At 37.9% G+C, this 23486-nt stretch overlaps 1 protein-coding gene across 9 annotated transcripts in view; it reads left to right on the top strand.

Annotated features, from left to right (window-relative positions):
• The window catches only part of CEP112 (centrosomal protein 112), a 362242-nt gene that overhangs the window by 197084 nt on the left and 141672 nt on the right, over window positions 1–23486 (top strand). For 8 of the 9 annotated variants that reach the window (XR_012154913.2, XM_073311622.2, XM_073311620.2 and 5 more), the window contains one exon: window positions 18998–19228. The exons of the other annotated variant lie outside the window; for it this stretch is intronic. Coding sequence is in view for 7 of the 8 variants with exons in the window: in XM_073311622.2 (XP_073167723.1) it covers window positions 18998–19228 (231 nt within the window). In the remaining variant the exon portion in view is untranslated. The remainder of the gene's footprint in view (window positions 1–18997; window positions 19229–23486) is intronic. 9 annotated transcript variants of the gene reach the window in all.

The following is a 23486-nucleotide window of genomic DNA, read 5'->3' as shown; positions in this document are numbered from 1 at the left end:
CCTTTGAACTACCATTAAAAAATATTATCCCATTTCCATTCTTTTATGCCCATTTTTTTAATTATAGCCCTTCTTTCAAGTTGGGAACATGGTTGGTTTAAATGATGCTGTCCTTTCGTTTTCAGCCACCCAGCTGCGGTTTGAATAAATTGATGTAGAATCAAAGGCGGGACTTTAAAGGGAAAAGGGTTGATGGACTTGGACTCCGAACCAGATGAGGTTTTATGATGAAAAGGGTTTAATCCCAGCACAGGCATCGCTTCTATCAGTCGAGCAGTACAAAGCGATTCATATATATAGGTTCACGAGAAATGATCTATTTTTTTTTAAACAGCACAGATCTCTTCAGGACTTGCAAATGTGGCATTAGCTAATATTCAGAGAGCTGATTTCCTTTCATCCACCAGAAGCTTATGATTATAGTACAGTTCTCGAATTGGAAATGAGAGCTGCAACACAGATTTAAAGCTATGCTGTCTGATTTGTATTCAATATACATGTCACTGCGGGACAAGCTAGTCTAGGCCAAGCTGGTTCAATAAAAGAAAAAAACAGTTTCATCATCTGAGATTCTGAGAAGGAGGAGGAGGAGAAGAAAAAAATGGTGCCAATTAATTAGTACCAGCATTACCTGACTACTGTGCTAAGGTACTTAGTAGATTGGTATCTTTTGTAAAATTGTGCAAGTAGCATTTTAAAACAAACTTTTAGTTTTGATAAATAATATTTCTTTGGATTCCTTCTGTGTTGGAGATTGAGAGGAAAAAATTATGAAGCATTAATCAGTCCTAGCTTCTAGTGACGTAATCTGTATGGAAGACTACATTCGTTTTTCTGTACTCCAGTTTCACAGAGCTTCCAACTGACAGAATCATGGCTATTTCTTTATAACAGTGGCTTTTGTTAAGGCAGAAATTATGCATGCTTATGGAGAGATATGAAATCTCTTTATAAAAAATAAATGCATTGGTTGCCATTTGCCAACATAAACCACGGAGTGGTATCTGAGATATCACCATTTTTCCCTGTTGCATTTTTTATCTGAAAACTGTATTCAGCAATATTTTTGTTCTCTACAGATGCCTTTGGATATAAATATGTACAAATATGGTACATACTTCTCATTGTTTATTTTATTTGCTCATATTGATGAAGTGTCTATCCAGGGCTTGGGAGCTGTTCAGAAAATTAGCAGCAGTACGTTTTAGAAGGTCAAAAGACCACAAATGGACACACCCTCAACGGACCATAGTTTTATTTTAAGTACAGAAAAGCGTTGGTTCTGTTTGACATACCAACTCCCACCAGTGTTTTTCTTCCAAGCACTCCCCCAACTGCTCATTCAGCTCCCTGGTCATCTCGAAACGAAGAATTAAATGAGGGATAATACACTATTCCAAACATCTGACCACAACTTTTTGGCCATCTGCTCAGGAGTAGTCAGGCTATAGTAAAATAAATACAATATACTAAAAAATTATTTCTATTCTAACTAGAGTGGATCTATTTGACTTCTAGTTCAGTAGACAGGCCCTCCGAAGACGCGTCTGCTCAAGGACACAAAGATCCACCCATCAATTAGAAAATGTAATGGGAGTTGACTGAATACACGGAATAAATCAAAGAGTGCAAGAACAGTAGTGCATTGGTAGATGCTGTGCAGTAGAATTCTGTCTGGATGTTTGTACATATGAGTCCAATGGAAATGGCACTACAGTCGCAGAGAGTATCCCTGTGATTGAGGTGCTTCTGCTGGACTCTTCATATATGCCCTGCTTGACAAGTGCCAGAAAGAGGTTTATGAGGAAATCTCTGGACTTAGTGTATCCACAGATAGGAGGACCACAAATAAAAAGGTGAGGGGAGAAGAGCAGCCAAAACTTGAAGAGCAGGTTCCAGAAAAGGTGGAAGAGAGGCCACAGCCTGGCACACTTAAGGTCAATGTGTGAGAGAGTCTGTGAACTCTGCCAGCAGAACACCTGTGCTCACAGAACCATAAAGGAGCCACCAACTGATGCCCCCAGCAGGTGTAGGAACCAGGATGGAATAAAGGCTTCTCCACTGAGACTAAACGGCTTTTTGCACATCTGTAACACCATTCACCAGACTCAGAATGAGGCTTCCATGCTTGGTTAAAGACTGCGTAATCTTCAACAGAACAGCTTGAATAGCCTCAGTCTAATTCAATCCATTTTTTTATGTGAACTTGTTATAACCTTGCAGGTGTGTCAGTCCCCGGAAATCTTATGGGGCATATTTCCTGGTCAAAAGAAGCGTTTATTGAATGTCTTAGAAATACTACCATCACTGAGATATGTAAGTCTCCTATCTGGAATTGTTCATGTACTGATGGAAAACTGCTCCCTTGCTGTGGCTTCTGGATCTAATGTCTAACTAGGGAGAGCAGTCCCAAAATATTTAATTAGTCAGTTTCACATCCACCTGCTTACATTATTGTCAAAAAGAGAGTATGTCCCTCTTGATTAAATGATTTACAGCACAAAAAAGATGACACCAAAGCCCTTTAGCTGTCTGTACTTTTTATTTCTTTTGAAGCAGAAGTCCCAGGGTGTCCTTCCTTTTTAAAACGTTCAAGAATTTGCCATTTTACATCCATTTATCTTTTTGTCTTCCAGTCCGCCATTAAGCAACTTTTCCGCAGCTAAGTGGATAAATGGGTAGGGTATGTTTTTTCCTTTAGTATAGCTGACAGTACTACTTTGTCATTAGCCAATGGCAAGGAAGGAAAGCTGGTTTCTCACAGGCAGTATAACCAGTGCCCTCTCTCAGGGCCAAACACAACTTATATTTAGCAATATGTTTAATCTGTGCTGGCTCACTCCAATGAAGGTCCTCTAGTAATCTCCAAATCCATGGTATTTAAATCTGTGAATTCTATATTTACAGCAAATTTACAAAATCTAATAAATCAACATTTTAGAGGTCCGGTTGGAAAGGGAAGCAGCACAAACATGCAGTATGTTGGAATATTTGAAAATAGCTTTGTGTCTATTTATATGCCTCCTTATGTGAAATCTTGGCCTGAAATCGTTAGGAACATCTGAGCATTAATTCCCTATCACCTTCAGAGAGAAAAGTATGCTCACTTGCTATAACAACATACTTTACTAGCAAAGAAGCTAGTCATCAACTTCCCATTTTAGAGATGGAGAAACTGAGCCAGAGATGTTAACTGAGCTTTACTGTACGTGAGAGCTTCAAATAGAATATTAGAATGAATTGTAAAGCGCATTTAAAAACTAATAAAACAAAGTAGCTGGCAGAGTCAATCTGTATATTTTTGACTTTTAATGGAGAACAAAAGTATTAAAAAAAACAGTTACAAATAGAAACTCGCAGGCTCCTTTTCTAAAATGCATACTCCCAGTGCTGCTTCATTGCTGTTCTGTGAGAAAACATTAAAATGTGAAGAATAATATGGCTTTAACTGTGATAATAGATAATCCAAGATGTTTTTAAAAGTTTTAATAAGAATCTAGACTAATTTTAAGATAGATGTATCTTATGTGGAGGTGACTGAAGAATATTGATGTATTGCTGGATAAAGGTCTTAATTTTAGTAATTAACTGACAACTTGGTCATTGGGCTCTTTTGTGGCAAATAGGTGTTCATCTTTAAAGGTGTTATTGAAAAGAGGAAATAAAGTATCACTATCATAAAAAGGAAACTTGACACTCAGGTATATAAAGTAGAGCTAGTAAACAGATTAGAATGTAAATTATTTATTAAAATGTTCTGAAAGAAGGTTTCATTACAGGTATGCTTTGGATAGTTTCTTCCATGAATTGAAAAGAGAGGGAGCTAAGCAGGTGATGACTTCTCTTTACTGCTCTTCATTTGTCAACGGTTCAATCACATTTCAAGAAAATGCTTAAGGTGCAGAGCAAGGGAAGACAAGATGCAGCATGTGCATCTCTCTCTCTGTGTATGTATATAGTTGTATAGCCCTTTCTTGGGTCTATGTATAAAATGCAAGAGAAGAGAAACAAAAGAAGAGAGAGTTACTTAGGGGTAAATTTCTGTTCACTGTGTAGGATGGTAAAAAACTGACAGCCCTAAAGATGATATACAACAGACAACGTGTTATAGAAGTTATGGATGCACCTTTAACAAATTCACAACAAGTAGTTAAACAGTCTTTGGAGCATATACAATTTCCAAGCAGTCAATTTAAAGTATCTCACGGAAGAGCTTTGACATTTGTAAGCAGCTTAATACTATTAAAATTAATGGAGGAAATATGTAAGTTAGCATCAAAACACGTTACTTTACAAGTCCCACCAGACATTTTTAAAAGAGATGTCAGAGAGACATTTGCAAAGGTGAAAAAAACTAAGATCATGTTGAGAGATAATTGAAATGCCTCTGTATTAACCCCTGCACTGGGAGTTGGGATTTTGCTAGAACATCAGAATTGCCATACTGGGTTAGACCAATGGTCCATCTAGCCAAGTAACCTGTCTTCTGACAGCAGCCAATGCCAGGTGCTTCAGAGGGGATGAACAGAACAGGGTAATTATGTGATCCATCCCCTACATCCATTCCCAGCTTCTGGCAGTCAGAGGCAAGGGACACCCAGAGCACTGGGTTGCATTCCTGACCATCATGGCTAGTAACCATTGATGGACCTATCCTCCAGGAACTTATCCCAGTTATACTTTTGGCCTTCACAACATCTCCTAACAATGACTTCCATAGGCTGACTCTGTGTTAAGTGAAAAAGTACTTCCTTCTGTTTGTTTTAAACCAGCTGCCTGTTAATGTCATTGGGTGACCCCCGGTTCCTATATTATATGAAGGAGTAAATAATACTTCCTTAATCACTTTCTCTACACCATTCATGATGTTGTCGACCTCAGTCATATCCCTCCTTAGTTGCCTTTTCCAAGTTGAAATGTCCCAATCTTTTTAATCTCTCTTCACATGGAATCTGTTCCATCCCCTTAATCATTTTTGTTGCCCTTCTCTATACCTTTTTCATTTCTACTATCTTTTGAGATGGGACAACCAGAACTGCACACAGTATTCGAAGTGTGGGCATACCATGGCATAATGATATTTATTATCCCTTTTCTGCTGATTCCTAACATTGTTAGCTTTTTTGATTGCCACTGCACATTGAGCAAATGTTTTCAGAGAACTATCCACAATGAATCCAAGGTTTCTTTCTTGAGTGGTAACAGTGAATTTAGATCCCATCATTTTGTATGTATAGTTGGGATTATCTTTTCCAGTGTGCATTACCTTGCATTTATTCACATTGATTCATATGCCATTTTGTTGCCCAGTCCCCCGGTTTTGTGAGATCCCTTTGTAACTTTTCACAGTCAGTTTTGGACTTTACTGTCTTGAGTAATTTTGTGTCATCCACAAACTTTGCCATCTCATTGTTTACCCCTATTTCCAGATCATTTATGAATATGTTGAACAGCACTGGTCCCTGGAAGCCCCATGGTTTACTCTCTCCAATCTGAAAACTAACCATTTATTCCTACCCTTTGTTTACTGTCTTTTAAGCAGTTATTGATCCATGAGAGGATCTTCCCTCTTATCCGAACACTAAAGCTAAATGCTAATAACAAAGTGTTTGCCAAAATATGGTTGCAATTTGTCCTATTTTGACATAACTTTTTTGGGGGGGAGGCGGGGGGGGGGCAGCAGTGATTGTGATTGTAGAGAACCTGTCACACTTCTGTTACACCATCGAGATTAATCAGCATGGCTTTGCTTTACATTATACAAACTGATTTATAAACTATGAACACTGTTTTGTGAACATCTGAATTACTGCATCCCTCCACTGAAAAGTAACCACCTCTACGGTAAAATATAGCTACTGTTAACCACACATATGCTAAAGCAAAAACATTGTGCAACAGTTGCGTTTTCTCTTGGTGAAACTCCAAAGAAAAGTACATTTACATGAGCACAAATACTGGGCAAAAGCGATTTTGTCTGTTAAAGGCAATTGATTGTTTGGAAAAGGCTGAAGAAGTTCTTGAAGACAAACTCAGGCTAAATAATAAAATGACTTTTTGAATACCTGTCTAACAGTATTCAGTGGTATTCTTGATGTCACAAATGCTGCTATGCTTACAAGCTTACAGCCTGCTTCTATTCTCCTTGACATTCATGGCAAAGCTTTATTGACTTCAATGAAAGCATCGTTAAAACGTCCAAAGAAGAATAGCTTAATAGATTAAGATGTATCTATAAGCTATTTTAAAGTGAATGAGAAAAAAACTTGTCCAGCTTCTGAAATGCTTTTAAACCTCCGCCCCAGGATGGTGACTCATACTCTCCCACAACACCCAGTTCTGAGTTAGTCCCTTATGTTTTGAACTACCAGTAGGGAGATGGGTTGCATCGGGAAGTCAGGACAGGAATGGAGAAGAATTAGTAGTAGCAAGGTGTGTTTGGGGGGTTGGGAAGTCTTTTGTCTGCACTGAAAGGGGAAAGGACTTTTCCAGTGTTTGACTGGGGAGTTAGGGCCGTGGTCTCTGGTGAAGGAGGAATGTAGTTCCTGCTGGTGGTGAAGGACAGGAGGAGAGGGATAAGAGCACAATATAGGAAAATATTCTCTGCATTGGACAGTGAGGACACACAGTCTCTGTGTTGTTAGGATTAGCAATAACTGTGGACCAAAAAGCTGAATAGACAGCGTAGTTTCACATTTTTTCAGGTGAAAATAAATTCCTCTAGCAAGAGTGTCTTTGGGATTTTAGGGTCCTTCAGTGATCACTGAGTTCATTCCTGCAAGAACATTTCTGTCCTTATTGCTTGGATCGACAAGGACTGAACTGCTGCTGAAAACTCATAAACTGTTAACCTGATGATAATTTTAGGAGGAGAATTTGGATATTTTGATTACTATATACAATAAGATACAGGACTTCATCCCTCTATATGGTATTATCTAGCACAATACTACTATGTTTTTCCCTCTTGATACTACTACTCTGTCATGCTACCACTCCCCCCAACATAGAAACAATTTATCGACATTTTTTACTAAAGAGCATTTTGTATGTTTCATTTTTTTAAAAAGTGTTACCATGTTTCCTAAATACTTGCTATAATTGAGTTGGTGAGCTGAGAAGGAAGAGACATGTCTAAGCTGCTGTGATAAAGATATTAACTGATTTTATTGAATTGGCCCACCATCTCATCACACATCAGAAGTTAGTATGTAAAGTTGGATAGATTGGTTTGTTCATGTTCTCTTAGGGGCCTGACGCTTCAATCAAAGGCATTATGTAAATGCCAACTATTATTACTGCCTTCTGTATACGTATACAAAATACCTGTAGATTAGCATATCTCTATCCCCTCACTCCTTCTGAATCCTATTTTCTTCCACTTTACATTCCTCAAGGCCATCTTTCTTGGCCAACATACTTCTGTTCCTTCTGAGTCTTAACAACCCTGCTTCCTGATAAGTTTGGTAAATGAAAGTTGAGTGACATAGTGGACTTCCGTCAGAGTCTTTCTCTGTAGCACTTCTACACGTTACTGAATAAAGTAATGAGTTATGGAACAGAAATTTGGCTAAGATCTTCTGTTCTGAAATTCAATACACAATTAAGCATTTTTTTTTGTTTGTTTGCACTGGAATTTCTCTATATGGTAGAGAGAGTTTCATTCTAGGCATGGGAAGGAAGGAAAAAGTGTTCCTGTGGTTTTCTGACTGTATCACTGACAAGCAGCATTTTCTGTAGGGTTTGGGTTTTTTTAACTTTATGTGGTGCTTTACATGCGTTCCCTGCTTGTGTTTCTGTAATGGAGTTTTAGTCACTATTCACCTCTGGTTATACTTCACTGTTTTCTTGGAAGGATCAGATTGTGGTAGTACTCACTGGAACTGGTACTGCTAGGGAACAGTTGGTATTGGTCATGCCATTTTTATTGGCAGTGTTGGTGAAAATCCTAAACGATTTAGTCCTGAAGAACCTAGATGACAGTGAAAGATAATATTCTATAGAAGCCACGGCTTTCTTGGTAATTTTAGTCAGCATCCATGTGTGCAGGTCTGGTTGCCCTATCTCAAAACAGATATATTAGAAATGGAAAAGTTATAGAGAAGGGCAACAAAAAGGATTAGATGCATGGAACAGCATCTATACAAGGAGAAAGTAAAAAACTGGGACTGTTCAGCTTAGAAAAGAGATGATTAAGAGAGTATATGATCTATAAAATCATGAATGTTATGGAGAAAGTGAATAGGAAAGTGTTATTTACCCTTTCACATAACATAAGAACAAGGGGTCACCCAATAAAATTAATAGGCTACAGATTTTAAACAAACAAAAAGAAATATTTCTTCACACAACGCTTAGTCAACCTATGGAACTCATTGCCATGGGATGTTTTGAAGGCCAAAAGTATAACTGGGTTCAAAAAAGAATTAGATAAGTTCCTGGAGGATAGGTCCATCAATGGCTATTAACCAAGATGGTCAGGGATGCAACCATACTCTGAAACCTATGCACCAAGTGTCCCTAAACCTCCAACTTCCAGAAGCTGGGACTGGATGACAGGGGTTAGATCACTCGAAAATGCCCTGTTCTGTTTATACACTATGAAGCATCTGGCACCTACCACTGTCAGAAGACACTAGCCTGGATAGACCATTGGTCTGACCCAGTATGGTCAGAATGGCTGTTCTTATTAGGAGCTAAAATGAATCTATTTGACCTTAAATTGTTGTGCATTTGCACTTCATTCAGGTCACCATCTTATTTGTATTCACCTTTAATGATTAGGAGTTAGATTACTTTTATCTATGGGAGACTACACTCCTTTGCAAAGAGCCTGTCAGCTCTACAATGAGACATATCTTATTACTGAAATGGGAAGTCAAATGTCTATTCAAGAAATCGGGTTCATTTACCTGGGCATTATATTGTGGGTATATCTTCTAAATATGCAACAGAAACTTTATCACCAATTTTAAAAAATCCATATCCCTGTTTTCTTTTCCTTCCCCTTTCGCTCTCCCCTTTTCATTTTATATTATCAGTAACTAACCCGGGGTGGGCAATATACGGCCTGCTGGCCGGATTCGGCCCGCCTAACATTTCCGTCCAGCCCGCCAGGCTCTTTGGCTGCCCCCTCACAATCTCTGGGCTGCTAAAAGTCCTGCAGTGCAGCGGGGCACTCAGGCAGGTTGCCTGCCTGCCGTGGCCCCAGGTGCAGGCTCAGGCCGGGAGGTGCTTACCACAGGCGGTTCCCGGCCAGTGGCGCAGCAGGGCTCAAGCAGGCTGCCTGCCTGCCATGGCCCCATGCTAACCCAGAAGTGGCTGCGGCTGGCTGCTGCTGGCATGTCTCTGCGCGACCCTGGTGGGTGGGGAGTCGGTTCCGTTCACTGCCCCCACCCCCAGCACTGCCCTCACAGCTCTCATTGGCTGGAAACCAGCCAATGGGAGCTGCAGGTGTGGTCCTAGCAGGCACGGGCAGCTCACGGAGACCCACAAGCCCCCTCCCTCCAACCTCTGCTGCGCTGCTGGCCGGGAACCATCTGTGGTAAGCACCTCCTGGCCAGAGCCTGCACCTTGCACCCCCTCCCGCACCCCAACCCCAGGTTAGAACCCCCTCCTGCACCCAAACTCCCTCAAAGACCTTGCACCCCAATACCCATCCCGGAGTCCCCTCCTACACCAAACTCCCGCCCAGAGCCCTCACCCTCTCCTGCACTGCAACACTCTGCACCAGCCCGGAGCTCCCTCCTGCACCCAAGCCCACTCCCAGACCCTTCATCCCCTCCGTTAATGTAGTAGAAATATGCGGCCCGTGATGATGTACTAAAATTCATGGAGTGGCCCCCCTTTGAAAATGATTGCCCATGCCTGAACTAACCTGACACAAAATTTCCTTGGAATTATGTTGAGTGGCTGAGGTTAATGGTCAAGGCTGTCTCTTGGGCCATCAACTCCTTCCACCTGGTTTTCATTTGTTGTTGCTTTGATAGGTTATTTAGTACCATCATAACTGAAGAGTACAATCTCTCATAGATAGATAAGAAGCTTCAGGATACATAACTGTATTAAAGGGCTCGTCCTATTGACAAGTTTCTAATTTTACCAGTCACAAGTAAAAGTAGATAATTTCAATTAAAATATGTGGAAGTTTTATTAACTTAGCATAGAAAGTCTTTTAAACACCATCGATTAAAATGGAGATAATAAGTTAATTATGAAGCCATATTTAAAATATGGCATTCAAATCAGTTCTTTAAGTTTAATCATTTAACTATTATTAATTCAAAATTGTTTAAACCAAATGATCTGGAGTTTGAGAAGTCGTGCGTTTTCAGAACAGAAACAGAGTGTAGTTTAAACATGTATGTTCAGATCCTCAGCCTTACTGCAGCCCCTTTGTGTCACTCTCATGGTACAAAGAGGCCACAAACTTAGCTTAACCAGACCATGGAAGATTTCTCTGGCACATGGGAAAGTGCAAGTGTTATAAAACAGCAGTGATCACCCTTGCACCTATTGTTGCAGCCCCAGGGTAGCTGATGTGCCTGGACAGCTACTGTGGCATTATCCATTGAGACTATGGACAGCTGGATGCACTTTAGAGCAGCCCTGAAGCTGCTCTAAGTTGCACCAAGGCCAAATGGCTTTCAGGTGGCTGTAAGATCAAGGAGTCGCAAAGATAGTATAAAGTCGCCTTTGCCCTTAGCCCCTGAAGTACTGAATGGAGTTCAGCAGGATTCAAGGATTGGGCTCATTGGCCTGGTTCCAAAGGTCCTTATTTAGGTAGAGTCCATGCAACAGGAATAAGATTTTTAGTCTTTTTAGCATCACTTAGTGAACCCAGAATGATGAGTGATAACCGTAGTGATAAGACTTGCTTTATATAAACCAATTTTGGTTTAAACACAAACCAAAGTGATTGCATTTGAAGTTGTTATGGATATACTCTGTATTTACCGATAGCTGCAAACAAATGGCATTTTGTTTTCTTTTTTTAAAAGTTCTCTTGTGCCTGATACATTGCGTGTTTTTTGGTGGTAGTTGAGAACAATGTTACGATGTCTAACTATATCTCAGTACTTAATAAAGCAAATTGAGGCCATTCAACTTGTCATTGTAAACTCCTATTTTCAACTGAAGTCATTTCTGGGATATTTAGCACTAAATATCTTATGGTTTGGTACATTGACCAGGACAGACTATTCCATGTTCCTCTAGAAGAATGTTGTCCTGTCAGTGGATGTACCCTGTGCAGTTATGTGCATTAGAGCAGCATCATTAGTACATCGATTACTGACATTTTCTCTGTCAGATTACAGCCTGTGACTTTGGTCCTATGGTATGTATTATATTCCACTTCTTTACTCAGGGTTGTTTTGACCTCAGACCTTCTTTTCTTTGGCCATGTTTGCTATGCCTTTTACAAACAATCTACTGTGTGATGAGCAGCACTCTGTCTACCACATCTGTCGCTGTGTATCAGAGCACCTTAACAATGCTGTAGAAACAAATGAAATACCTCCTTACAGAGTCAGCTGACAATTCGTATATTGAATTGTTTTAATGAATAAGTGAATTTTAATTTTCTTCCAAGTGATACAGCACTGAGCAGGAACAGACACAAAGAGGAAGAAACTATGCATGCAATGTTTCAGCGAGTTGGGTTATACACAAACAACTCTGTGGCATTCCTCACTTCTGGCCAGTAATACTATCGCTCTTTTGATTCTAGGATGCTCTGAAACAGAGGCCATTAATTAAGATGAATTGACAACATGTTTAACATCTGACCAGGAGAAGGCAAGCAAAGTCTCTGTGAGATAGTCATAGACACAGTAGCAGCAGTTTCTAGAGTTGCAAATCATTATTTTCTCTCTTTCCACCCCTTGTGCTAAGACCTAGTGAGGTTACAGAATTTCAGATGTCAGTTCTGAACTGGAGTCTTTTATATTGTGGTATGATGTGCTAACCTACTCTATGTAATAGCTGCTTGTGTTTTTTTTATATTGCCTTCCCTTCTAGTAAGCGGATAAAGAAAGGGCTGAATATGTTCAAAGTTGATGTTTTTTGGAATACATTAAATGACATGAAACACAGAGCCTTTATCAGTAGGGTTGATTTAACTTCAAAAGTTATTGATAATTTTTCCAAGATATTTTCTAATTATTACTGTGAACGTTTCTGGCATGTCATACATCTGACGAAGTGGGTATTCACCCACTAAAGCTTATGCTCCAATATGTCTGTTAGTCTATAAGGTGCCACAGGACTCTTTGCCGATGTGACAAATACTCTGCTTAAGCACTGAAGGCTCTCTGTACACTTTTTACAAGACCAAATCAGTCACGTCTCATAATCCTCGAACAAAAAAAAACTTCCAATATTTATAGATAATGTAGAATATACTAATGGATATGTAGAGTACTCTTCAATTCCTTGATGATGAAATTGCAAACTAATAATGTATTTCATTGCTCTTTGATCAGGCCATTGAAATAATATAGTATTTTGAAAGAGATACATTACATACCGTGTATACAGGTACATCACAACATCTTTTAGGTTTTCTATGTAAGATTTTTCAAAAGTGTTCTGCATTGACTTGACTCTTCTCCTATTGAAGTTAATGGTAAAACTTCCACTCTTTTAAGAAGATCATGCTATATATTTCCAGATGTTTTACACGTTTACTTCGTGTTCTCTCCTTCCTTGAGCAGAGTTTAAACAGAAGCATAATGGCCTTATTAGGGCTGTTGATTTATCACAGTTAACTCACGTGATTAACTCAAAAAATTAATTGTAGTTAAAAAATTAATTGTGATTAATTGCACTGTTTAAACAATAGAATACCAATTGAAATTTATTAAATATTTTGAATGTTTTTCTACTTTTTCAAATATATCTATTTCAATTACAACACAGAATACAAAGTGTACAGTGCTTGCTTTATACCATATTTCTTTACAAATATGTTCACTGTAAAAATTATAAACCAATGAAACAGTATTTTTCAATTCACCTCATACAAATACTGTAGTCCAATCTCTTTATCATGAAAGTGTAACTTACAAATGTCGTTTTTTTATTACTTAACTGCACTCAAAAACAAAACAATGTAAAATTTTAGAGCCTACAAATCCACTCAATCCTACTTCTTGTTCAGCCACTTGCTAAGAGAAACAAGTTTGTTTAGATTATGGGAGATAATGCTGCCCACTTCTTAATTACAGTGTCTCCTGAAAGTGAGAACAGGCGTTCGCATGGCACTGTTGTAGCTGGCATCACAAGATATTTATGTGCCAGACGCACTAAAGATTCATATGTCCCTTCATTCGTCAACCACCATGGACATGCTTCCATGCTGATGATGCTGGTTTAAAAAAAAGGCTTTAATTAAATTTGTGACTGACCTCCTTGGGGGAGAATTGTATCTATCCTGCTCTGTTTTACCCGCATTCTGCCATATATTTCATGTTATAGCAGTCTCGGATGATGACCCACCACATGTTTTTCCTTTTAAGAACACTTTCACTGCAAATTTGACAAAATGCAAAGAGGATACCAATGTGAAATTTGTAAAGGTAGTTACAGCACTCGACCCAAGGTTTAAGAATCTGAAGTGCCATCCAAAATCTTAAAGGTATGAGGTGTGGACCATGCTTTCAGAAGTCTTAAAAGAGCAACACTCTGTTGCCTAAACTACAGAACACAAACCACCAAAAAAGATAATCAGCTTTCTGCTGGTGGCATATGACTCACATGATGAAAATGAACATGCATCAGTCCACGCTGCTTTGGATTGTTATCAGGCAGAACCCGTCTTCAGCATGGACACATGTCCTATGGAATGGTGGTTGAAACATCCAGGGACATATGAATCTTTAGCTCATCTGGCATGTAAATATCTTGTGACGCTGGCTTCAACAGTGCCATGTGAACGCCTGTTCTCGCTTTCAGGTGACGTTGTAGACAAGAAGCAGGCAGCATTATCTTCTTCAAATGTAAACAAACTTGTTTGTCTGGCTGAACAAGAAGTAGGACTGATTGGACTTGTAGGCTCTAAATTTTACATGGTTTTATTTTTAAATGCAGAGTTTTTTGTACATAATTCTACATTTGCAAGTTCAACTTTCATGATAAAGAGGTTGCACTACAATACTTATATTAGGTGAATTGAAAAATACTGTTTCTTTTGTTTTTTACAGTGCAAATATTTGTAATCAAAAATAAATCTAAAGTGAGCACTGTACACTTTGTATTCTGTATTGTAATTGAAATCAAAATATTTGAAAATGTAGAAAACATCCAAAAATATTTAAATAAATGGTATATCTTAATTGTTGTAGTTCTGATAGGAGTTCTAACTACATCCTCTTTACAGTTTGAGCCTTGCAAATAATTCTGTAGGCACAGTTGATGGACATAGGCCTGACCATCTAGGCTAATAGTTTAGAAATTCGGTACTCAGAATATAGGATTTGATCTTAGAATCATAGACTCATAGAAGATTAGGGTTGGAAGAGACCTCAGGAGGTCATCTAGTCCAACCCCCTGCTCAAAGCAGGACCAACCACAACTAAATCTTATAGGCAAACCAAGAGAGAAAACCGTGTGGCTTCAGATTTTAGTTTTGAGGGGTAAGATTTTATAATTGCACTGTTGTTGTTTTTCTGCTGTTGCCGAAGTGAGCTGATTGCGCTGTGTGAATTTTTCCCCTTCATGGTCTTTTGAATGCAGAAAATGCTGGAGATACCTTTCTCTGTCATTTTAGTTTTCTTGCTTCTATTAACTTTGGCTAATCTTCTTATGCTTAATATTTGATAATAGTTGATCAAACCATAGCTAAATGTTTCTTAAAGCTGTAAAATTTTGCATTCATTTCCTGCGATAGTTTTAAGATCTGTGTGTTTACATGAGTGTCTCTCTCTCTCTCTCATAGCAAGTGGTTCTCTTGTAATCCAGTACTGCCAGTGACTTTGTTGATGTGAGAGAGAGAGAGCCCCAGCTTGAGGATGTGGGTTGCTTTAAGGCAACTGGGGGAACACAGACAGTTCTTGTCAATCTAAGATTTTTGAGTCAGTTTGGAGAGATTAGATGTTGCTTTAAATCATCTTACTAGTAGTGACACTGCACCAAAAATCTCCTCTAATCTAATTAATTTCTCTGCCTCATCCCCGTCTCCAGTTTTTTATGCTGCTAGACCCAAATCTGCTTTTGTCATCTCTTCGATCCAACGTTAATGCTCCTTCGCATATTAACTACCATTACTTTCCCTGTAGAACAAAAAGTTTGGTTTGTGCCACTAAGTTGGCTGATGCCTTTATTTCCGAATGATCGGATATAGGACCGCGTGGTACAGGGAACAATCACACATGACACTGGAACTCGCCAGGCCTCCATTTTGGCTCCCAGTATGTTTTATGAATATATTTTCATTGGAATCCTCCAGGTTAGCCTTGGCTTCTAATCCTACACACTTTCTTGTTTTTTAGGAGCTGTTTGAAAGATGTAATGTTTTAAAGGTTTTTCTTTGTTTGTTTTTAAGGGGAAAAAAGTAATACATTGAGATAATCAATAAAATTCCAGGCAGGCCTTATAATAGAGCAGTGCATTTAAAAATAAACATTGCATATGTCTATCAAGAACTCAAAGACCAAAATCCTATAGAAATGAAAACCATCTATTTTGGTCAATGTAACATTTCTTAATTCAAATAAAAGCCAGGTACTCTGTTAAAATTTAGCTTTAGCTCAAAGCCATAATGATTTTCTGAAATAATTATAAATGGCATATGATAGATTGTACACTGTTTTAGTATGTATACAAATTTAATTTTAAAAAGTTAACCATGTACAGAGGAAAAGAACAGAAAAGGATGCAGATTGCATTATATTGATCATGTGTTTGAAATAATGCTGATGTAGTTAACGTGTAGCTAGTAGGTCATATTTTTGCACACAGATAAGTACTTTCTACACACACGCGCGCGTGCGCGATGTATTTTCTCTCTCCACACATGCACAGAAAATTTATAACTTTGACATATGGAATAATTCAATGAATAATCAAGAAAGTGTGTAAACAAAAAACGGTCTTGAATAGCAACTTTCCAAGAAAGGTTAATACTTATATTAGCATAATGAATTTGGGGGCGTACACCAATGCACAATGCAGTATTTACGATGTAATTATCAACTTTGGATAGAAATGTACTTAGATTGTCTAGTACTTTTGTGAATGAAGCATTTCCTTTTTCTTCAGAGTTTGTTACATGCTAACATAGAGCTCAGATATTATGAAAGAATGTTAATCATAATTTATTTAGATGATTGTAGATACTACAGAATAAACATGCAACATACACACACCTTTTGGGAATGAAGTATTTGAAAAGTAATAGAGATCTAAAAGAAATAACTTGCAGTCCATGCCATTCAGAATTTGTTTGGACAGTTTATAATACAATCTTGTTATGAAGCTTCTCACCAAACTTTAGCTGTAGAATCTTGAATTCAAATAGATAATTTCAAGATGATTACAGTAAGTCTATTTGTACTTTTCACACTGAAAAATCATAGTAATATACATTCTTACATTCTGAGGGGCTGGGAAAGAGTAGGATTGTTGAAAAAACAACTGAAGAATGTGTAAGAAATTGTAAATCTAAAGTAGCAACTCCTACCGTAACTTATACCTTCAGCCACTCCCAAGTGTAAGTTAGAACAATTTAGACCCCTAAAGCCTACTTACAGACATGTAACCTGCACCCTTTGTATGTCACATCTGAATTTGACCCCAAACATTAGTTAAATAAGTTACGTATAAGGTTTCAGAGTAACAGCCGTGTTAGTCTGTATTCGCAAAAAGAAAAGGATTACTTGTGGCACCTTAGAGACTAACCAATTTATTTGAGCATAAGCTTTCGTGAGCTACAGCTCACTTCATCGGATGCATCCGATGTGAGCTGTAGCTCATGAAAGCTTATGCTCAAATAAATTGGTTAGTCTCTAAGGTGCCACAAGTACTCCTTTTCTTTTTACGTATAAGAGGTGCATATTAAATGCCTCCCAGTAAATACTACAAGACTGTTAGTACTATGGCTTTGTAATTTCCATCTTCTGAATGCCAGAGCTGCGCAAAGCCTAAATCCTGGGCTGTAAGGACTGTGTTATAATCAGGGTAGTCTGTTATTGTATCTGAGGACCTTTCTTCTGTAAAATTTTCAAATGCACCTAATAGGACTTAGACTCCTAAGACACTCTGCTACTTTTGAAAAAGTTATCCCTTGCCTGAGACATGGTTAGAAGAGTCTTGGCAGTTCATCAACCTCTGTCATCTGTTGTTGTGCATTCTTAAAGTCTAACCAAGATTTGGAGATGCATGGGAATGAATTGGCTGGGAATGAATCTGGCCATGATGGAAGTGTTGCTGCTAGTTTGGGGAATTCACAGAGAAAAGAAAGACTGCACCTGCACCTTTATCAATGTAGTTCTGAGCCTTGGAGTTTTGTTAAATTCTTCATGGCTTCTTGGTATGTAGATAATGATGGTCCTGTATAGTGTCGTCTTCTATTAGCAGTTGGTCAGGGGGACAGTCATTTTTCCTCTCAAATGCAGACCCCTGTCTTTGCCATCTCCAGGCTGAGTTACAATAATGCACTCTCTTGTATGTGGCCCTTGAGGAACCTTTAGGTGCTTCATCTTGTTCAGAACACAATGGCTTGTCTTCAAATTCAGGAAAGTCAATATACTTAGCTACATTGTCTGCACTGTCTACCTGTTCATTTCAGTTTTAGGCCTTGATGACCATGCTGTAAGTCTTAGAAGGGCTAGAGCCCTGTTGTTTAAGTGTCTGTGTTCTTTCATGACAATTGGGGTCTGTTGGGTTGTCTTGCCTCTCAGTGCCTGGAAATCAGTGGCAGAGTTCTCACAGTTGATGCTCCTTTTTCAAACTTACTTTTCATCAGAACTCAAATTTACCAAGCTTCATATCATACACCAAAGCTGCTTTGGTCAGTCATGATTTTGACTGAGCGTTACTTTGTTTTTGATATCTACCTTTTTTTGTTCTTCTTCTTGTCTTGGATTGGATGTCTTTAATGAGGGTGGTTTTATGAATGGTAGGACTGTTATATTTAGTTTTGAGTTCAGTATTTTTCTATTAATTGTGCTGCCCTTGCTAACCTTTGTCATGAGCACTTTATCAGATCATAACTAAATCTAGAATACTATCCAGGTCCATCTTCCTACAATTTCCTTGCCAAAGACTGTCAGTTTCAAATTGATACAAGTTATTGTCACTTTTAGATGCTCTACCCTAGCCAGGAATATGGTTTACACTCAGCAGCTATCAGCTATAAGTGATTTTCATTTATGGTGGGTGAAGTACTGGTTGACCCAAATCCTGTTAATACAGAAAAATCTTTTTTTCAATACACTAAAAAAAATTGCCTTGGGCATCACATGTTTGTATCCTCTAGCTGCCTGACAGGTTCACAAACAGTGTTAGCTAGCCCTGGAGCTGCATCCTGTGTGTGCAGACTTTACTGAAGAAGTGTCTTAAGGAGGGATTTTAATAAGGAGAGGGCAGGAGCTTGGCACACTGAGATTGAGAGGAAATAGTATAAGAGAAGATGCAAAGCCAGGATTGGAAGAATGAACAAAATGAATGGTAAAGTTGATTCTCTGGTGGAGTGAAAGGGAGGGCGAGTGGATACTAAGTTTGGAACTCTACCTTGGCCCTCAAGCAGGCTTTTCTTGCTGGCTGCTGTGGCATTGTTGCCTCCATCCAAACTTTGGCCAGAAGGAAGCTTTTCCCATTTGTGTGTGAAGGCAAAGGCAGGGTAAAAGAGAGAAAGAGAATGCTAAAGTGCAGATGAATGCTGATGGGAGGGGAGAGGAGAAAGGGAATTCTACTAGCTTGTTCCCTATCCTAGCTGACAGTCTGATCAAAGAAGTCATACGAGAAGTGTTTTTCCATTATTTTTTTTTAATTTAAGATTATCCATGATATGGAGGCCCAAATCCACAAGCTGAGAGAAGAGCTTATTCAGGTAAATGCTCAGCGGAAGCAACAGTTGGTAGAGCTTAGTCTTCTGCGGGAAGAAGAAAAGCAGCGGGCTGCTCGGGATCACGAGACTGCAGTGAATAAGCTTAAAGCAGAGTCGGAAAAGATGGCCTTAGAGCTGAAAAGGACACATGCTGCAGAGACAGAGATGACATTGGAAAAGGTAAGAGATTCACATGCTGTTACTACACAAACCTGGTTAGGTCATAGCAAGTGAGGGACAATGTATCCGAAGTGACACACTCTATAACAAATTATACAGATCAATAACAGTTGTGATGTCACTTAAATAAAGGAAACTGCTACCGATCAGAATTTGTCAAGTCCTGTGGCATTTAGGGCTGGAGGGGCTCAGAGTTTTGAGGTCCTTGAATGAAAGGCTTCTATGATAACAAAATGCTGATTTCATGAGGATAATTACTATTATTTTGACTAGACTTCTTCCCCAGCAGAGTGTCACACTCTAACAGAAGTAGCAGTAGGGTCAGAACACCAATCTAGTATACAGTAGTTTATGGAGAGGGAAATGGTAGACCAGAATAACAGCATGATTTGAAATGCAGCTTCAATCCAGGATGGGGTTTATCACTTCTCCTTGATTAGGACGGGGTTGACAAGGGAGATCCTACTTTATTAATCCATGTACTTTGCTCTGTCAAAATACAGTTTAAGGGGAGATCAATTTTGTGGGGTGGGGAGGAGGGAAGGTTGGGTAGAGGTGCATGAAATGTTTAAGTATGTGGATTAATGTTTTAAAACACACTGGTGCTTTCTCCCACCTTATGCTCAACCAGTTCATTCACAGTATGACTCAGTGTATGGATGTTTTTGGCTGAAGGTTGACTCCTTTTTATAGGGTTCACTTTCATTCAGCATTGGGTAGGTGTTTTTGATACAAATCAGCAAGATTTGGAATACTTAAGGAAAGGAACACACAGAAATGGAATCTGATAGAAGTGTGAAAACCTCACGGCTATGTGATTTAGAAATAAAAATGGTTAATTATATGTTATGATACTAATATTTTAGAAAACTGTATTCAACAATCTCTGGACATTTTAAATAATGTAATGCTTAAAAAGATGGTATTTTGAATTTCCTCAATATCATTTTTACAAATTCTTTTTAAAATTGCTATGTACATTTCTCTATTTCCTGTCCTTTGGACGTATTTATGTGATCGCTTACCAGTGTTGTCAGTTATCATCACCATTTCCCTTAGGATGTTGGTTCGTTGGCACTAAGGAACTTACATATACATATTTCAGCTTTCCTTGTATCCATTTACTCATCTGAGATTGGATCCAACCTCTATGTCCTGGGTGAAATCTAGACTGTTCATGGGAGTGGTCCAGTTTGTTTGGTGCTGCACAGACTGAATCACAAATCTTGAAGATACTCAGTTCACAGTACTGGTGACTGTACTTCCAAATTAAAGCAGAATCTTTCATATCTTTTGCCAGTATGTAGTCATAAGAACCAAGTCAGAAAATATATATTGCTAGATATTTAAGTATACATAGCAGTAACATTGAAGTCTGAAATTTTCAAAGGAGAGAAGCTAGGTGACCAAGTTTCAATGGGATATGGGTGACTAGCTTCTTTAAGCTCCTTCACACATCCCAGCCTAAATATAGAGCCTGATCCTGCAAACAGTTACGCATGTGAGTAACTTCATTCAGGTCCATTGCAGTCAATCTGACTATTCATATGATTAAAGTTATTCATGTGCATGTTTGTAGGATTAAGTGTTTAATGCAGATGGAGTAGTAACTAATGAGCCTGGCCTTTTAAATAACTATGGCTCTGTTCCTTTAAACACTTGTGTATGTGCTTAACTTTTCTGCTGTGAGTAATCTCACTAAATTGTCACTTATTTGTGGTAGTATTGTTAAGCTTGTTGATAAGGGTTTGCAAGATGAGTCTTATTCTGTAATGAGGTTTGTTTTTTTATTGTTTTAAAAATATCACCATTATTGGATTCTTATTTAGTAGGAATAAATTCTTACCTAGGCTGCTGCAGCTTTTAATGGAGTAATCAGCATACAGTTATCTAGAAAAGATCACCAGCCTTTAAATTTTATTTTATAATATTTTCAGTTCCTTAGAAAAGAAAAGAATTGTCATCAAAGGACATGTTTAAACATTGTGCTAAACTAAAATGAAAACTACTTGAAGTTTAAAATAGGCCATTTGTGTATGTAAGCATACAGTTGTTTTAAATATTTTAACATGTATTAGTGTGATAAATTCCACATTTTATTACAAAATGATATGCAGCAACAAAAAATAAGACTATGCATATACCGTTCAAACAGTCTTTTTGTTATATTGACATTTCATTTACCTGCATCAGGTTCTTGGTCTGTAATTTTAAACAGCATTCTGAGGATTATGTTGGAAATCTGCCAGCCTGAAGCCATTAAATGGCTATGATCAACAATTCAGAATCTTTTTTTGAATTTAAGGAAAGCTCCACTTGGCATAATTATTTAAAGCCAAGGTCACAGAAAGTATTTAAACCTTTGAAATTCATAATTAAAGGATTAATATTAACTCATGAAGACGTTGTCATTTTTGCTTAAAAATGGAATTTGAATCTCAATTATTTTCTTTCTTTGATCTTGTTTTACATTAATAGTATAGCAAAAGAAAAAAAGTTAACTTCTTTACATTCCCAAATTAAAGTTACAAATAATCCTTAAACACTTCAGAGGAAAATATATTTAATAGTCTTGAATCACCATTACTGTCAAAAATATTCTTTTTAAACTTTCAGTTGAATTTTTTTCATTTTCCAAATAAAATTACATGTAGACGTTTCTAATTTTAATTTACATTAGATGGCATTAAATTTTAAGGGAATATTTTTATCATTTAGCCTATTTTCTTCATTTCTAATTTATGATCAGGAGATAATGTGCTTGGGGCGGGGGGAAACAAAGACCAAAATTATTTTTTGAGGAAAAGAAGTTTTGCATATTCCTGTGCAAGCAACCATGAACTACCTCTACTCATTCTTACCCTATTTCACCTCTTTGCACATCTCCCAAGCTCAGGGCTCTGCAAAGAGGCCACCAGGTCCCAAAGGAGTTTGGAGGAGATCTCCGTTTTCAGCTGAAAAGTGAAAATGATAGTGTTTACTGAACTGAAATGAAATTTTGACACAATTGAAGTCAAGTGGGGTTTTGGGATTGGAGATCTTTTTATAAAAGAAAAGAAAAACAACTTTAATAATAGCCCACATGCTGCTTCTTTTAAAAAGTAACTTTTCTTCTGAGGTTTTGAATTTTTTAGCAAATTCTTGTTACCTTTAAGTTGTTATGGAAGAAAATGAAAGGAAAGTTTGTTTGTTTTTGTTCATGTTTTGTCTTCTAAGGTTTATGTTCTTCCATTTACTTGATTATATATGGTGCCAGGAACTGCTAGGTGAACCTCAGAAGGTTTCGTGGGTCTGGTTTTGGTTTGGAAAAGATCATATGAACATCCAAACTGTCAGAGGCTCATTCCTTTTCTAGGTGAAGGTATTCATTCCCATGTGGCCTTATGTACTGTGCAATATTGATTTCTCTGTGTGTTGGTTTCAGGGGTTTATGGATTGGCACTCACCTGATCAGGATCACAATAGGAAAAGTTTTGTAAAATTTCAGTGAAGAAGACCTTAAAGAAGAAAGAGAATTTATCGAGGCATTTCATTCACATACTTTTGCTTTCTCAGTAACAATGATGCAGAATGGGGAAAAAAGGGTCTAAGAGAATAAGTTTTATTGATAGCACCCTGCTCATGAGAATGAACAGATGTGATCCCTTGTAATGAAACATGTGGGATTAATTTGATGTTGCTTGCTACCAGGAAGATTTTCATGTAGAAGAGATGTTACGTTCTTTATTTTTCAGGCTCCTCTTGCGGATGGATGATTAATTGATACTTAAGGTCCATTGAACTTTGTATTGCAAATTGCCAGGCTGGGAATTAATGAGATGTTACTGTTCAAACCAGACATGGATGGTAAACTTAAACAAGCAGGGGATTTTGCTAGTTTCCAATTTTGCCAGTTTCTCTGTATTGATTAAATGGGGGGTGATGATGGCACTTTATTAGCATAGGGAAGGTCTAAATACAGATTATATTAGTTTGTACATGGCAGGCCCTTATATGTAATTCTGATTATGTGTTTTTTTTTAAATGATGCCCTCTATAATTAAGTAAACATGTTTTAGTTTGTTCGGGCTGTATAGATTTTGGTATTTCTATTACTCAGAGTCACATACAGTCTCATCTTACCTTCCAAGATAAAGAAATTAATATTTTAATTTCAGTGTATTTTAGAAGTATTTAATTCATGATTAGAGTATTTTAGCCACTGATGACTATAAGGTTGCTCAGGAATAGTACTTAAGTGAAATTTTAAATGTGGGAA

The sequence above is a fragment of the Lepidochelys kempii genome, chromosome 14 (genome assembly GCF_965140285.1).
Source record: "Lepidochelys kempii isolate rLepKem1 chromosome 14, rLepKem1.hap1, whole genome shotgun sequence".
NCBI lineage: Eukaryota > Metazoa > Chordata > Testudines > Cheloniidae > Lepidochelys > Lepidochelys kempii.
This window is presented reverse-complemented; position numbering and strand designations above follow the sequence as displayed.